At 39.8% G+C, this 18,743-nt stretch overlaps 1 protein-coding gene across 33 annotated transcripts in view; it reads left to right on the top strand.

Moving 5' to 3' along the window:
• The window catches only part of DLG2 (discs large MAGUK scaffold protein 2), a 1,027,768-nt gene that overhangs the window by 926,392 nt on the left and 82,633 nt on the right, over positions 1-18,743 (top strand). For all 33 annotated transcript variants that reach the window (XR_011090260.1, XR_011090255.1, XM_068660895.1 and 30 more), the window contains one exon: positions 1,787-1,901. Coding sequence is in view for 31 of the 33 variants with exons in the window: in XM_068660895.1 (XP_068516996.1) it covers positions 1,787-1,901 (115 nt within the window). In the remaining 2 variants the exon portion in view is untranslated. The remainder of the gene's footprint in view (positions 1-1,786; positions 1,902-18,743) is intronic.

The raw sequence follows: 18,743 nt of genomic DNA, 5'->3' as shown, positions 1-18,743 counted from the left end.
AAATGAATTAGTTGTTGCTGCAAAGCATCTAGACATTCTGGGAACAGAGCCAGTGTGAACAACAAATGATCAAACAAAAATAATGCTGAAATATCTACTAGGCAAAAATGAGAATATTGCTGTATTACAGCATTCTCATATAGCTCAAACAGCAACAAACAGCAGACCAATAGTTTGTAAATGCACAGTAATGATTTGTTTGCTTAAACTGAAAGGAGTTGTGACCTGATGAGATGTACCTCTGTCCCTTAAGGGAGGAAACCTTGCATGCCATTTTTGCTTCTGCTCCAGACTTGCTGTGAGGAATCGTATATCCTCTTTCTGAAGCAGGCAGTAAAATAAAACATTGGAGTGCAGGGAACGTCATCTTTTCACTGGCATCAGTCTGCAACATCTTACTCTTCAAAGTGTCACTGACTCACTGAAATGTTTTTTTCCACCCCCTCAAGTTAGCCATGTATCTCACATTTGTAGATTTCCCAGTTTGGGGTTGAATTACGACTCTGTTGCTGGAATATTAAATTTACATTGTTGGTTTCAAGGAGTTAAAGATTGTTCCCAAAACTTCAGCTTTTCCTATTGCAACCCGAAACTCAGCACATTAGGCCAGATGAGCAAGGGGAACACTGGCAGGATGGACTGTTGACCAGGCTGTAAGAGGAACGTGTCCTTCCAGAGAGGAGCCTCACCAAATGAACCCTTGTCCCAGCCCTGCCCCATGTTGCTAGTCAGCAGGTCACCATGTTTTATAAAGCTGCCAAAAGAGCTATGAAGGAGAAAATTCTGTGGGACCTTGTTGTAGGCCATCTTTACACAGCTAAACAGGTTTGGAGTTTATGGGATCACCCACTCTTAAGACCCAGTTATGGCTCCACCAACAGTTTGTAAATGCACAGTAATGATTTGTTTGCTTAGACTGGGAGTTTTAGCAGTTTTGGTCCTTAATGGGCTGCGTTAATAAGGTGGATTATTGCTCACACAGGAGTCTCACAGCTCTTTCAGGGATAGACTTTGATATAGCTCGTTCAGTTCAGTGGAATTTTACACTAAATGCTTGGCTGGAGAGTGACTTTTTACATGGGCAGAAAGTGATGGGACAAGGAGGAATAGTTTAAAACTAAAAGAAAGGAGATTTAAATTAGATATGAGGAAGAAATTCTTCACTCAGAGGGTAGTGAGGCACTGGAACAGGTTGCCCCATCCCTGGAACTGTTCAAGGCCAGGCTGGATAGGGCTTTGAGCAATCTGGCCTAGTGCGAGGTGTCTCTGCCAATGGCAGAAGGTTGGATGTGGATGGACTTTAAGGTCCCTTCCAACCCAAACCATTTTATGATTCCTTGATATAAGTTATTAGTACATCATCCCGTTGTCCCTACCAAAGTATCTCATTGTTTTGGAAGGAGGAATGATATAGAGGAGGCCTGCTTTCAGCATCCTTTTTGCAGAAAGTATGGTATCTGATAACACACTTTAAAGCTTATTTCCTTTTCTGAAACTGCAGGAAACAGGGTCTAGCTATCTGAGAGAGTGAACAGTCAGTGTGGAAAGTGTTGATATGTTCAACTACTGCAATAAAGAGGTCATGTATTTACCTAAGATAATATGTTAATCTGAGGTTCTGTTAGACCTCAATTTTCAGGACATGTCTTACACTCATTAATTTAATATTCATTTACATTTAGCAGCCTTAATGATTATGTAATTATATAGGTCGAGAAAACTAAAATAGCTTCATTCTCTGTTTTTTGTTTTTTTTTTTTTTTTTCCTTTTTTTTAACCTCCTTAGAGTACGCTCGGTTTGAGGCAAAAATCCATGACCTGCGTGAGCAGATGATGAATCACAGCATGAGTTCTGGTTCTGGCTCCCTGAGGACTAATCAGAAGAGGTCACTGTATGTCAGGTGAGTAAGGAGAGCTTTCTCCTGGGAATATGTCACCAGCTACCTGGTCTGTGCCTGACTTTTGTGTTGTGGGTTCAGCTGGGTGGTGAAAGAACTTTGAGGAACTGAACTGAATTGAATTGAGAAATGCATCAATCTTACAAGCACAGCATCATTAATGTGAAAATTGGATAAGGCCCTATTGCTTAATCCCATCATTTCAAGCTGTTTTCAAAGAGCATTGTACTTTTATAGTGATTCGGCTTTATGAGATGAAGATTTCTTAGCAGTTGTCAGCTCTTTGATACCTGAGATGGATTTTGTGGTGTAGTGATGCATTGCGTTTCTGTGTGAGGCCTTGCCCAGACATAGAATGATTGTTCTTATAAAGAACAATGTTTCCGCAAAACATTCTCACAAAACAAGGACTATTGTATGCTATTCTAAATATGTGACAGTCTGCTGCTCTTCTCTTTCACATGTACCCTTTATCAGTCCACACTGCAAAAAATTTACCATCTACCTAGCAAGATCAAATATGCAAATGAGACCCTAAACAAGCAAATGTAGGTAGCTTAAATGGGGTAGTGAATAGCATAAAAGCTGCCAAACTGTAATCTAGGTGTAGTAGTGGACTGCTACAAGTTTTGCTTGGACTGTGTTTGCTTGTACTGTCTATTGCCATAGTCATTGTTGGCTGTGAGACTGGAAGTCACCCAATTGGTCCTAGCAAAGTTCTTGCTGTCACTCATGCCTTTTGGGACTTTGCGAGACTATTGGACTCTGTGCCAAATATCTTAATAGTCTTAATAATTATGCTTCTCCAGGCTTCTAATTTTTACTTTTTTTTTTTTTTCCTCATGCTCAGCATATAATTTGAAATTCCTGACAATCATGAAGTAGAGGGAAGCAATTTGTCAGCCTCCAGGCAGTGATAATTATTCATGGGGGAGCTAATTCAGGTGATAACATTGCAGAGATCCAATTAAGGCTAAATTCTCCATTTTGTCATTGTGCCCTCAGTGTGAAGGGATAAGGTAATGCAGAAGGAAGGAAAAAAAATGTTAGCACTGATGGTCTTATTCTAGTGGACAGCAACCACATTAAGCACTAATTGGTACTGTTACCAGAAAGGGCAAAGACTAAAATGCGGTTACCAGGGGACTATTGGACAAAATCAGGTTGGAAGCATCATGCAGTGGATATTTTCTGGACCCAGCAATGAGTGACTTTGTAGTTAAGAGTTTTGGTCAACTCCTTGAAATTGCATTTTTAGAATAGCTACAGTCATTGGGCGTATAGGTACAAATCCAAGATTATTTTGCTTTGCGGTAAGCTGGAATTCAAAATGTGAGGAAGAACAGTGCAAGAAATCAAAGCCAGCAACCACAAGTCAACTCAAGTGTATATATAAGTGTCTAATGCGGGATCCTGAATAACTTACTGGTTTGAGCTGCAGCGAAACTCAATTACGCCTGTATCAGCATCGACCTGGTAAGCCTTGCTGAGAACCAGGGCTTATTATCTAGCACACGGAGCCAAGCTAATAAATCTCTGCTGCATCTGGAGTAGCCTGGTTCCTCTGTACAGTGTTGCTCTGTGTGAACTGATGAGCCTGGCTTTTTGCTAGTTCATGAATTCTGGATGTGGTCTGTCTCACTAAGCTGATATGCCCTGGTGCTTCACTGCAGGAATCTTTGATGTCTTAGCCACATATCTAAATATCACTTCCCAAACCATAAATGTAAAATCTGTTCTTTTATTCCAGACTTGTTCCAAAAAAAGAAAAAAAAATTCCCGAAACCTCTCAAGCAGAAAACCTCAAAAGCCTCAGTCTCTTTTATTAACATGAATTCGTGCAGTCAAACCTACACAATTGGCTGTGTCCAACTCTGAAAAGTCTGCTTGAGAAGCTCAGTATTTTGCATATTATAATAATGTGTTTGTAGTGCAGCAGTGCCTGGAGCATTGTTCTAGGCACTGTTAGTTCAAATCATACACTAATTACAAAGGTACCTTATGTCTACATTAAGCACTGTGGAAAAAAAAATGTGGGTTGGGAAATGTGCTTGTTTTCTGAGATTGAAATTTTTAGGGCATTTTATGCGTAAACACTTTACAGCTAGCAAGCTCTGTAAAAAGTCTAGGATTGACCATATTTTGGTATTCTTACAATCCGTGACACTTCTATTTGAGTCTATTATTCTGGCCAGCGTCTGCAAAAGAACTAGAGGCAAATTACCATATGTTGCAAATCTGTAGCTGTAAAGCCAAGTCAAGTTTGCTGTTTTCCCCTCTTTGGTATTTAGTGATTTTCCTGTCCTTCACTGAATACGAGCATAGTCATTTTTTAGCCAGAGAGTTTAATCAAAGCAAATTCCAGTACAAGGAAATAAAATCTTCTATATAAGTTGTAACAACTGAAAATGCATATAATAATCTGCTCATTGTAAAGCCAAAAGAAAAGAGGGTGAGAAAAACCAAAGCTCTGTGAGGAGATTTCCCAGTGGATGCAGGGCTTATTAAGTGCAGGTTTTTCTTACTCACAATCTCTGATTTCCCCCACTCCCACCATCCTCTGGCATAAACTGTTGTAGGAAAACCCATCTCAGTGTGCAGCCACCTTCCATCAGTCTCACTGCTGTCTCAGAATCCTCTTCAAAAAAGTGACATGCCAATAAAATAATTTTATATCCAGCATTTTGTTTGCTTGCTTTCCATTATGCAAACAACATCTTCACAATGTTCATTATGTTTCCCCTAACTTTTAATGACCAGAGCATACTTCTATATCTTAGCTAGTCACTCTGAGACTCTCTTTAGATGGAAAGAGAAGGACACCTCCAGGGAGGGAATCTGCATGCATTTTATTCATCTATCCTGTTCTAGACATCTACTTTAGAATTATTCTCTTCACAAAAGTGTATGTTTCTACATCTGTATCTAGGGGGCAATCCAGCCCCCTACTGTAACAGCACAGTAGTTTTAATTAAGATATATTAAAGTAGTTATATTAAATGAAGTGAGGTGAGAACTTAATGTGGAAATAATGGTTTGAAGATAGAACTAGAACAAGTTGGAGGAAAGCAATTAAAAGTCACATTTAAGCAATGTATATACTACATCAGGAAAACAATTGACAATGATTTATTCCGGATAAATTTTGTAGCTCTGACATGGTCTTTTTTTCTGTGCATAATTTTGTGTTTCTTATTTATTTATTTATTTATTTATTTATTTATTTCAGTCTGTTGTAAGACTTTCTGATGCCTCCTAGAATATTTTCCATGAATTTCCATGAATTCTAAAAATGTTTTTTCAATACTTACTGGTCGTTTTGTATCATAACCTATGGTTCTGGGATGTTTTCAGAAAGGTCACACCACTGACGGCAAAGTATTCAGAGACTTCAGGGAAGGACTGAGCAGTGGGACATGCTGTTAACTCATTTAGGAGCTCATATCCTCTTTGCCAATCTCTCCAATTAGGAAAAAAAAAAATATACAAAAAAAAAAAAAAGAGAGAACGCATATGAAAAATAGCAAATTCTGTTATTTATAATACATTTGTTACTGATGTTAAATGAATTTAATCTGACTTCAATAACTGAAATGAGAGGCTAAAAACTTCCACTACTATTCTTTTCAGTTCAATGGGATTCATCTGTCAGCTCATGATTAATGAGGAAAGGAAACAAACCTTTCACCAGCTAAGTGCTATGCTGTGCTATATACACACATAGTTTTTTTTAGTATTACACATGCAAATTTTTATCTTCCTTTTCTGTGTATGTACTCAAGCTTTTAATTTTTTTTTTTTATTATTATTTTTTATTTGGTTGTTTTGAAATAGATATGTGCTTTCCTTTGTCCTTGTAGATCCAGATCCATAGCTGAATTTTTTAGCCAGCTTGTGAGAACTCTTAGGAAATGCTAGATGACATTATTTAACATAAAGACATGATAGCCTTTTGAAGGTGTTGTGGTTTAACCCAGCAGGCAGCTAAGCACTACACAGCCATTTGCTCACACCCACCTCAACCCCACAATGGGATTGTGGAGAGAATCACAAAAAAGAGTAAAACTCCTGGTTGAGATAAACACAGTTTAATAGGATGTAAAAGGAAGGGAAATAATAATTATGATAAAACGATATACAAAAGAAGTGATGTACAATGCATTGCTCATCACCCACTGACCAATGCCCAACCAGACACCCTACAGCAGTCGCCCCCCTGGTCAACTACCCTCATATTTATTGTTCATCATGACACTACATGGTACGAGGCATCCCTGTGGCCAGTCTGGGTCAGTTCCTGGCTGTGACCCCTCCCAGCTCCTTGTGCACCCCCAGTACCTCACTGGCAGGGCAGCACCAGAAGGTGAATGTCCTTGGCTCTATGCAAGCACTGCTGTATGACAGCTACACATTAGTGCATTATTCTCATCCTAAACACAAAGCACAGCACCATACCAGCTACCAGGAAGTAAATTAACTCTATCCCAGCTAAAACCAAAGACAGAAGAGTTAAGCATTAGGGAAGTACTGTACATAAAGTTTGGTGAATGCAAGCAGCCATTGAAACTTTAGTATAAAATTATATAGCTTTGGAGGAAACTGAGAGCTTAAGCATGCTGAAGGGTTTTTGTTCAGTTGATTTACTAGTTTCCTTCATAACTTAAAGTACTTATGCTAGATTTCTCAGCATAAAAATAGATACTTCAGTAATGCATATTTTATTGCTGCTGGATTTACAAAGGAAAGGATTTCAAGGACTCACCTGGCTTTCTTTTCACCAAGAACTGCTTTCTTAAGTTGCGTTGTTGATTTACAGATGAAAAATAATTAGATAAGAAAAATAATCAGATAAGAACAGCCACAGTGCCTTTTAATCTTCATTCAAACTAGACAGCTTCTGAAATAATGTCTGTAATTAAAAATTCCAATGAGCCAAAGCCACAAACAGGTGCTTTGGTGTTGCTATCACTCAGAAGTAACAACTCAAAAGCTTTGTAGACACCCCAGTCCTTCCACTGTTATTTTACTGTTTAAAATCTGTTTTATATCATCAGTGACTAAAAATCAGTGCACCTAATCATGGCTACTTTTTGTCTTATATTGACAGACTGATCAAGGTCACTGAAATGCAGACATTTCAACTTCAGCACTACTTTGAAATATAGCAGTTCAATGCAAGTTGTACACTTAGGTGTAAAGGTGGGTGTGGAAATCAGAGCTGGGACAGAACTGGATCCAGATGTAATTTTGGTAGCTGGAATTTCTCCTAGCTGGAATTAATGCTAAACCTTCTGTAGCTTTGATAGGAATGTGCTGTACAAACACAAAGCATTATGTGTTAAAAATGATTGTGTTCTGGTTCATTTCCATTGAGCCCTAAGGAACAGAATCTGAAGATTTGCCATAGCAACTTAGCAACATCTGAAAGGAAGTCAAGGCTGAGACACGTTGGGATGTTTACTCCAATTTCCAACTTCCAATTTCCAGCACAATAAATTCTCCATTAGGTCTTAGACACCTCTATATGCATTTCCTGAGCTTCTTAGAAATCAGCATGATGCTGTATAGCTTCAAGAGACTTGATTACCAACAAATTACAGAAATTCTGACTTCGGAACTTTGCGGAGTTATAACTGAAGACTTTGGCTGAAGCAGTTTGTGAAGATAGCATGTGGCATGCGGGTCTGGTTTTATGTAATGTCTGTTACAGCCACTCTTCAATCTCCCTGTCAGTTTGGAGACAGTGAACCCCCATAGGCCACTGAGCATCAGATCAAGGTTCCATGGGCTAAACTCTCCTGGGAGCCCTACACAGCAGGTTGTGATAAGAGCAGCCTGACATCAACATAATAAATGCAAGCTGTGGAGACATGCTGGTGGTGAAATCTGAACTCGTGACAATATCAGCATGGGTGATAAAAAGCTCTACTCTGTAGATTTAGAAGGAGAAATCTGAAAAAGACATAATTTATTTTTCTTTTCTTTTTTTTTTTTTTTTTGGAAGGAGTTGGTGAGGGAAACAGCAGAGGTGTGAAATGGTCACACCTATCTACTGCAAGGAGACATAATATATATAAATATCTATATAGAGATAAGTTAGTGTTAAATATGTTATAACCACATGTACATGGTCTTCATTTAAGCTAGTTTCTTAGTCTCTCTAGAGTCAGTGGAATGCTTTCGGCACTCTCAGAGTACAATTCATCTCATTCGGAAGTAGACATCTAAAATTACTCAGGTGAATCATGCCCCCAAAATGTCTGTTTCTCACAGTTGAGTGGAAGGAGCCTCAGGTGATTAGCTGAGTTGTAAACATCTATATTACAGTCACTTAAAGTTGTGAGATCTGAGCCACACCCACACGGGCACATGCAGACACATACACGCATGCACAGTGTGCATATGTGTACCTTGTAGAAGCCATAAAATCAGTCTCTATGGCTTTTTGTTCTATGACTTTTTCTGCTGTGCGAGTAAGTCACTGAGACGTAGCTTTGAAAGTAGTCTGGTTTGTTCTACATGTTTTTATCCCCCAGAATTCTGACTATATTCATTTGCGACTTTCATTAGTGCTGTTGAGAGTGTTTGATGATAGACCCAAGTTCAGTGCATGGTCCTCAAGCTGGGTGAGTTTACAATTCATAAAATTTGGAGTGGGCTCATAAGGACCATTGTCCACCAGTGGCACCACACTGCACATCTCAGGCTTCAGAACACTGTAGGTCAGGCTAAATTTCTGGAGACTAAATGTGAGTTTGGCACCTCGGTATTATTGTTTGCTTTTAAGAGATAAATAGCTAGAGCTTACAGTGCTGTGCCTGTACTTGAATGGCATGACAGAAACTATTAGAATTCTCTTTATTGAAAGGTAAGTGAGGGGAATTGAAATTTTAGTACAGTTTGTTTACTTACCTTGGATTACTCTTAGGCAACTGAGTTGTCAAAATGGTAGCAGAAAGCAGAAAACTGCATTTGGAAAATCTGTGCTAAATGGCATAGTACAGAAAGCTGGGTTTTCTGATGGTCTTTAGCAGACATGTTTGGAAATGGTCAGATAGCTACACACAAAACCTACACTTGTGAATGGGTTGTTGCACTTGAAATGCCATTTCAGACTGGAAAATTGAAACCCAATAGGGGAGTTACTCATTTCATATGTGTTGGTTTAGTATGAGTTTCATAATATTCAATTACTGCATTTTAGCTGTATAGGGTTTTCAGATCTTGCCATCAGCAGTGAGCATTTTCGCTGGTTTCAGTGAGCAATGCTCAGAGTCAGAACCAAGGAGATGGTGCAAACGTCTATTTTTCAAAACATGGAGGGTCACCCTGCATGCTTGAGAGACTGTAGAATCACAGAATAATTTGGTTTGGAAGGGACCTTAAAGCCTACCCAGTTCCAACTCCCCTGTCATGGGCAAAGATACCTCCCACCAGCCCAAGCTGACAAAAGCCCCATCCAGCCTGGCCTTGAACACCTCCAGGGATGGGGCATCTACAACCTCTATCGACAACCTGTTTCAGTGCCTCACCACTCTTACAGTGAAGAATTTCATCCTAACATCTATTCTCAATCTCTCCTCTTCTAGTTCAAAACAATTCCCCTTTGTCCTGTCATTATCTGCCTGAGTGAAAAGTCACTTTCCATCTTTTTTATAAGCCCCCTTTAAGTATTGAAAGGCTTCAATGAGGTCTCTCTGGAGCCTTCTCTTCTTCAGACTGAACCACCAGCTCTCTCAGCCTTTCTTCACAGGAGAGGTGCTCCAGCCCCCTGATCATCCTTGTGGCCCACCTCTGGACCCACTCTAACAGGTACACATCCTTGCTATGCTGGGTGCCCCAGAGCTGAATGCAGCACTCCAGGTGGGGCCTCACGAGGGCAGAGCAGAAGGGGGTAATCACCACCCTCCACCTGCTGGCCACCCCTCTGTTGATGCAGCCCAGGACGCAGTTGGTCCTCTGGGTTGCAAGCATGCACTGCTGGCTCACATCGAGCTTTTCATCCACCAGAACCCCCAAGTCCTTCTCTGCAGGGCTGTCTCAATGAGCTTTTCTCCCAGTCTGTACTCATGTCCAGAACTCTCCCAGCCCAAGTGCAGCACCTTGCGCTTGGCCTTGTTAAACCTCATTAGGTTCACGTGGGCCCACTTCTTCAGCCTGTCCAGGTCCCTTTGGACAGTATCCCTTCCTTATGTTGTATTGACTGCACCACTCAGCTTGGCATCTTCTGCAAACTTGCTAAGGGTGCACTTGATCCCAATGTCTGTTGTTGATAAACAGTACCAGTCCCAAGACGGACTCCTGAGGGACACTGCTCATCACTGGCCTCTACTTGGACATAGAGCCAATGATCCTTTCCCAAGGTGGATGTTCATGAGCTGAAGCAGTGAAATTGAATAATTATTTACTCAGCTCTTAATAGATTATCAGAGGTGCTGAGGAGCAGAGAAAAATGAAGGATAGGAAGATGAGGTCACCTGATGATACAACAGACAATACATTCAATACAGAGATTATTTACTATTTTTAAATTCATGTTTAGTATTTGGCTCATATAACCTATGAGTAAAAATAAGTAGGAAAATGAGACCAAATCTAGTATTCAGCTATGTTTTCTTATGAACCTCAGACTGCTTATGGAGGATCACTGTTTCGGTGTATACAAAAACTATGCTCTTCATCCCACAGCACTAAGTACAGACTTTTCACAAGATATATATATATATATATATATATATATATATTATCAACTAAAAATTGAGAACAAGGAATGTCTGCATTCAGGCTGATTTTACTGAGATGACCTCTCATGGATACCAGTGGGAGCTGTAGGCATTTTGCAGTTCTGTGAATTATGCCTATGAGATTTTCATAGATCCTTACTGAAGTGCCTGAACTAAGACACACAGCTACATTCACAGAATCACAGAATGTGTGAGGTTGGAAGGCATCTCTGGGTCCATCTGTTTGCACGCCTTCTCAAGCAGGGACACCCAGAGCAGGCTGCCCAGGACCATGTCCAGGTGGCTTTTGGATATCTCCAAGGAAGAGACTGCACAGCCTCTCTGGGCAGCCTGTGACTGTAAAGCCACCTACACTGTAAAGAAGTGCTTCCTGCTGTTCAGATATGTTTAGAGATTGTTATCACTCTCAGCTGAAAGATGGACATGAGAATTATTAATCATAGAGTATTCACTATTCAAAAGCTTTTAGGCTTATATCATAATTTCATTTTGGTGCTAAAATAAGCCCTGAAATATGATGCTGTAAATATAACAATATGCCTCACCTAAGTCCTAGGACTATGAAAATCAATGCATTTTATATATTGTCAGTTGAAACTAACACCCACCTTAAAAGCTTATGTAGTTTTTCCTGACACTTACTATATTTCTTAGTATTTTGCAGTATTGATACTAATGAACAGTTAGGGAAAAATGAGGTCAGTTTGCAATTTTTAAAAATATTTCAGAGACAAAAAAAAAAAAAGAGGTTAATGGAGAGTGAAAAACGAATATGTAAACAAATCAGTCAAAACAGCCTCGCCTTGGCTTGACATCAGCTCTCTCCTTCATATCTTCATGTTTATCAGATCTACTACGCTTAGGTAACTGGTGTGAAATAAGCCCAGCTGATTCCTTCCTGAGATGTGGTCCTGCACCTCACCTATTTCTCGCCCACCAACTCACCCACGCTGTCTTTTCTGAAATTCAGGATGGTGTCTGGTGACCCCCAGCATCCCGCATGAGGTCCCAGAGATACTGGGCACATGCAGGGTTATGTTGCTGCTGCTGCCCAGAGAGACCATGGATCACCTCAGACGAGTGCACAATTCCTAGCTGTGGGGTAAACCAACAACCCAGAACACCTGTCACCAAGGGGTGATTCTCCAGTTGTGTCAAAAAATGGATGAAAAACAGATTTATCTGTATGTGTTTGTGGCTATGCAAATCGTTAAACTCTTTGTGTTCAAAATTACAAGCTAATGCAAGTGGTACTGAGCACCTCGGAGGACTGAGCCCCTTGTGAATAAACTGCAGCCTAAAGTAATCTCAGATAACAATCTCTTCTTAAAGCTCAGAATATAAAGCAGCTCCTTATCAAAGTGTTTCTTGCCTAATTCATCTTATCTTTACATTATCAGTAAAACTTGTTAGATGTGAAATAGCTGGTTGAGATCTGAAATCATGTCCTTAGTGCTGAATTATTAATACCTGCTGAAACAGCTTTTCTATTAGCAGCTTCAGTAGAAGTAAGTAGTACATACTTCTGGCCATTTCCCTTACTGTTCTGTTTCATAAGTGATTTAAATAATGTCCCAGAACAGGTAATGTGCTTGACATGCAATGTCTGCTCTAAAGAAGCAGCACACCTTTTTCTTTTCTTAAAAGCTCCTTTAATAGCTTTTCCTTGCACACGTATTATGATTTCCTGTTCCCTAGTGGGGCTGCCTGCTTTCTGGTTTAGAACCTCATCCAGCAGGAAAATGTCAGATAGAATCATTTCCAAGCCAGAAGACGATGATGAATAACTTAGCCATGTGTGGAAATAGGATTTGTTTGAAATTTCTATAACCAAGATAGTCACAGCTTCAGACAGCCTCGTTTCTAAGCAGAGACTCAGAAGATGATCCATCAGTGCTGGGGGGAGGGAGGGGGGAGTGACAATGAAGATAAACTGTCTGTGGCTTAAAATGGCTGAAAGTGAGTCAGCAAAACATGCATTTAAGCTTTGTCTGTTCTATTTGAAAAAGCTGTCTAATCCAACAAACAGTTTCTTATGACGTTTCCATGTCAACAGCTATAATAGGACACAATGGGTTTGTGCAGCTCTCAACTGGAAAAGTACATGACAGAAAGTTAGATCCTGAACACAGAGAAGGAAACCAGTTGAAGAAAAAACTCATGGAACTAGAGTCAAAGGTTGGAAATCTAAATATGTGCATTGGCACACTACAGGTTAGGTCCAATGTGAGAGAAAGATAAGATTGCTTGGCTTCTGTTAAAGAGTTCTTCACCTGAGCATCTTAAATGGAAGTTATAAAGACGCTCTAGCACAGGCTCTCCAAATTAGCTACACTGGCAGAAAGCTGACAACAGTGTTGAAACAGAATAACCCTGCTGAACAGAGCAGTGGGAATTCTTGTTTGAAGAGCCTTCCAGTAAAGATAAATGGGGAGGAACTTTTGTCTCACCACAAGGCAGTCCACCTCTGAGAAGGGAGCCCAACCAAGTTAAGTGATGAGGCTGAGGAGGAGATCAGTGGATTTTCCCAACCTTGTTATAGAGATATGAGAAATAGAAATGACTGTACTAACTACAACAAGCCTGAAAAGGATTTGGAGAATTGCTTAGCAAAGATGGGGAATCACAGGGAGCTCTTCAACATCTCCATCTGGTCATTCCCTACTACCTCGTTTGCATCAGGGAACAAAGTCCTGCAGCAGGGAACAAAGACTGGGACCTCCCAGGCACCATTGGCATTGCATTTTAGATGCAGATAGTCTGCAGTTTGCTCTAGGGGATAGTCGTATGGCAACAGTCGATAGTCCTGGCAGGTGGGATCTGATCCTCTCTAAACGCACCTTGGATTCAGAGAACACAGAGTAGAAAAATGTGTCAGAGATAAGCATAAATGTATGTGTGTATATGTATTTGTGTTTGTGCATCTGCCTTCTGCAATGTCTCCAGATTTGCCTCTTATAGACATTGACTGGGCCACACTTCTTTTATAAGTTCTTATCTAATTTGCTTACATAGAAATGTAGCAAATAAAAGAAGACTATGAGCTGTTTGGTAAAATCTGCTAGATGCTTCTCACTAAATAAGGGTTAAGATAATGAAAAATTCATAGGCTTTCCATAAATGCTACTTCTTTTTCTTATGTTTTTCAGTTGACCTCACAGACAATGCAATTCTTTCACCCAGTATATTGTGCTGCTATAGTTACCAATATGCCTGCTAGCACCACATAATATTTATTGCTATACAAACTACTGCCTACAGGGAAGGCAACAGCGTGTTGCTATCTCCACTCTCACATCTTCCTCCTAGTTGTTCAAAAGGGTCCTGGTGTGACAGGAAGCAGCTGAAAGCTTTGTTCAACAAGGCCAAGTGCCAGGTCCTGCACCTGGGGCGCAATAACCCCAAGCAGAGCTACAGGCTGGGAGATGAGTGGTTGGAGAGCTGCCAGGCAGAGAAGGACCTGGGAGTGGTGGTGGACAGTCGGCTGAATATGAGCCAGCAGTGTGCTCAGGTGGCCAAGAAGGCCAACGGCATCCTGGCTTGTATCAGAAACAGTGTGACCAGCAGGGCTAGGGAGGTGATCGTCCCCCTGTACTCAGCTCTGGTGAGGCCACACCTCGAGTACTGTGTTCAGTTTTGGGCCCCTCGCTACATGAAGGACATCAAGGTGCTTGAGCGGGTCCAGAGAAGGGCGACAAAGCTGGTGAGGGGCCTGGAGAACAAGTCCTACGAGGAGCGGCTGAAGGAGCTGGGCTTGTTCAGCCTGGAGAAGAGGAGGCTCAGGGGCGACCTTATTGCTCTCTACAGATACCTTAAAGGAGGCTGTAGTGAGGTGGGGGTTGGCCTGTTCTCCCATGTGCCTGGTGATAGGACAAGGGGGAATGGGCTTAAGTTGCGCCAGGGGAGTTTTAGGTTAGATGTTAGGAAGAACTTCTTTACCGAAAGGGTTGTTAGACACTGGAACAGGCTGCCCAGGGAAGTGGTGGAGTCACCATCCCTGGAAGTCTTTAAAAGACGTTTAGATGTAGAGCTTAGGGATATGGTTTAGTGGGGACTGTTAGCGTTAGGTCAGAGGTTGGACTCGATGATCTTGAGGTCTCTTCCAACCTAGAAATTCTGTGATTCTGTGATTTGTTAAAAGTTAGGATAGAAGCAGTTACTTGAGGGAATAGGAGAAATTTTTTATAGCCTCATATTTCTAGCCACCTAGATTTTAGTTATTCCAGTTTGAAATAGTTTTTACCTTAGCATGCTGATCATGGTAAGTGTGTCCTTTTGATTTCCAAGAAGTATCAATATTCTTTTATTTCTGCGAACCAAAAAGGTCTGTAATTTTGCCTTTCAACAAGTGCCATCTCTGCAGCCACATTGTCTCTTCTTAATGTCTTTGAGGCACTTTAGAATCCAGGTAGAGGTTGCAGTGACTGGCTGTTGTAATTACTCCTTGCTGCTGAGACTCTAAGACAATTTCTGCAGATAAGTATCACAGGTTATCTGTCATGAATAGGAAGCCCAGCCTAATGGCCATCAAGCAGTATCTTACCTCTCTCTTGAAGATGATTCAAGATAAAGAGTCACACACAGTTCAGACCTTTTGTCTGTTCCCCTCTGTATCCAGGCAGTTGGATTTGCATTTGTCAAGATTTGTGGTACTTAAAATACTGAGAGAGCTCTTCTTGTATGAGAAGTAAAGTTTTGATTTGAAAAATGCCCATGTATTTCTGTAGAAGGAAGAAGACATCTACATGAACTTATCTTGAAAACAGTTTAACAGAGACTGTAAACAGAATCAAAAACATTTTCAGTAGAATTGTAGAGGCCATGGCAGAAGCAATGTTTCTAACATGATTCACAGATTCTAAATGCAATTTTCCCTTTCAGTATTACCACTGAAAGTGATTTTGTCCTTTCTGTAGTGGCATTCAGACCATTACCATACCTGTGGTGAGCTATTGCAACAAGAAGGCTCTGCTGCAGTGAGGCAATGTGAATGCAACATCCTGTGAGATGCCCCGCAAAGTACATTCACCCTCAGAGTAATCCTGCTGTGGTGTCTCTTCCAGACATGATGGTACAGACAAATTTTTATGACATCCACTTACTGTTAATTTAATAGCAAATTTATCACCTTGTTAAATACCTAGATTTTAATACAACTTATTTTTGCTATTTAGTAATCTAGTGTCTGGCCTTGACTCAGGATGATCTCCACTGCCATTACTATGGTCAGAACTACATTCCTAATGCTGCTAATAGAGCTATTAGGACCTACATGATTTCAACACAGCACTTCAAATCTGATTCATATGGGTTTCATTCTGGCTGTTGTTAACCCAGCTAAAATACAATTGAATTAATCAGTCTTTACTCTGGTTTCAAGTCAGAATCATGGAAAGTTCCAGGAGTAAAAATCAGAATTCTTTCTTTGTTATTGATATTAGCATGTAGATTCATCTTGAAAAGCTCTTGTGCTTCAGGAAGTCTGTCAACAAAACTGAACTGGACCTGAATTTAAGTCTCTGGAAATTGAGTTACCTACTTGGGCTTCAATAATTCATTAGAATAGTGGTAGCTGGATCCAAATAATAGCTGTAAGGAAAACAAACAAACAAACAAACAAACTAATGAATACAAGTAGACACACTTCCTGTCAGGTTCTGTCCTGGGCCAACTACTATCCAGCCAGATCTAGTGGTTGCTACTACAAGATGTGTTACAAGATGTGTGAACTCCACAGCCCACACCACCTCCTGATGCAGGTACAGTAACCAAAGGCATTCAGCACAGGTTATAAACTTCCATGCACAGCAGAGATTAAGGCAGGCAGCCAGGAACTGGTTTAAGGCAGATAACTGGATGATTTTACCAGTTCAGTTCTTTCACATAGATTTGATTTCATTAAGCAAGTGCCTGAGAAATTATTTCAATATCTGAATGTGCATATGCAGCATATTTGCATAAGTCAGGAAGGATGACTTTTTATTATAGTTACTATGTTAATGTAATGATCTTTATTTTCTTGATACTTTCAGGAATTTGTATTTTTTAGGTTATTTCTAGTTTTCTTTCATTCATATTGTTGTTTGCTACTAAGATTCAGAAAGTGATTAAAAAGATCATTAGAAATATGGGGATTTTAAAAAAAATTCCATCTTCAATAATCAATATGTCTGATTTTGTCTGTCCTTTACGTAAGTATAGACAGTGATTCAGTTAGCAATACTCACCTATAGTCTCCCTTTAAGAATATCACAGCTTCACAACTATTGAAAAAGGCTGGATAAAATTCAGCAGATAGTTTTGCCCTGAAGGAGAATTTCAGCAGCTCTGGCTACAAGACTGTAGAAGGAAGGGGAAAAGAAAAAAAAAAAGGAATATCAATCAGCAGACAAGATATTTTTCTTACTGAAGGTATGAAATAATAGGGACTTTGACTGAATTAATGACTTGAAAATTATTCAGATGAATGCAAGGACCATTGCTGAATTCAGGGTCTGGAAAACATGAGGTTGTTTTCCTCTTGGTAGAGTGTGAAATAGCTGTATGGTAGGTGCTTCTTAAGCTATTTTAGTTTCATTTTTTCTGTATCAGCATTCCAAAATCATCAGGCACTGGACCAGCATAAGAACATGCTCCTTTTTAGGGTGGGCAGTATGAAGAAGGGTTAAAGTTTCTTTTCCCTAAACTTTCCAACTGCTATCATTTTCTTTGGTTCATTGCAGCAGCTCTTGATTTACATTAGGATAAGAAAGAAAAATCCCTATTTGGTTAATGGGTTTTGAATTTTTAAGAAAGGATGCTTCAATTATCCTCAGGTTTGAATGCTACATTATTGGGAAATTTTATAAAAATATTAAGTTGCTTCAGTTCAGCTTTTTGTGTTCCATCTTTTTTTTTTTTTTTTCTTTTCTTTTGCCAGCTGCCTTGGTGTCTAAATATATTCCAGAAATATAGGGGACTTGAATGTGAAATGGGATTTTATTATATTTGGGAAGAGCAGACAGATAAGGATATGGAATAAGGAAATTATTCTAAAAGAGTATAATAAAAAGCAAGTAATAATTATGTCCTTTACAAGCAGCAGTAAACCATATCTGCAGCCAGTATAGCTAATGGTTAATGTAGTGTGAATCAAGGAGTAATACAATGCAACTCAGGCAAAAATTGTAGGGCTAATAAGAATTTTACCCAGAAAGATGGTGCTTGGAAGTTCCCTGCATGTTTAAAGGACACAAAGAATTTTCAATCCTATCTGAGCTCTTTCTGAAATATCTAAGACCAAAAATACACAATTATATTGCAAGAGAGAGGTGGTGTGATGCTGAAGTACTATGATGAGTTGTTTGTTCATTGTAGGACACCTACTTTTAGCTATTGGAGATAAAATAGAGTTTGAATAAATTGTGTAAGAGTCTTTCAGTTACAGGACACTGAAGTTTGAGGTCAAAATTTATCTGAAATTTCTGAATTAGATATGTGAAAAGAGTTTGGGTTTTTATCCTTTTTTATTGCCAACAAAAGGGAGGAAATGCATGACTCACAAATCACTTTTTCTAATGGGATCAGAAGGGTACTTCTAATGCTTGAATTTCCAGTTAATGACCTTGGCACTGGTTAAAGCTATTAGGTGTCATAAACAAGAAAATCACAACAGGTTTAAGAAAAGGATAATCCAGTCTCTCCCTTCCTTCTGTCTTATAACTAAGGTGCTGGAGCCACACAAGTCGTGAAGAAATCATGTTGACTCAAATAAACTCCTTTGAAAACATATCACCACATCCTTTCCTTTGAATGAGTATCAAATGTCTGGCTTTTCATCCATTGCTGTTATGACAGGCTGAACAAACAAAAATAGAAATTTATGTAGTTTTAAATTCTCTTATTTCTCTGTTGGGCTGTTGTTCTGGAAATGAGCTGCAGTCCAAGATTATTGGCATGGGATCCATCTCAACACTTACTCTAGAGGCATAGCCTTCTAAGTCAAGGACTTCCTCTATTCAACCAGTAAATAGGGAATACTTGTAATTGTGTCTTTGTTATATATCAAAAAGTCTATACCCACAAGAGAGGATCGGGATTGCTGAGGTGTAGGTAAAAACAA

The sequence above is a fragment of the Anas acuta genome, chromosome 1 (genome assembly GCF_963932015.1).
Source record: "Anas acuta chromosome 1, bAnaAcu1.1, whole genome shotgun sequence".
NCBI lineage: Eukaryota > Metazoa > Chordata > Aves > Anseriformes > Anatidae > Anas > Anas acuta.
This window is presented reverse-complemented; position numbering and strand designations above follow the sequence as displayed.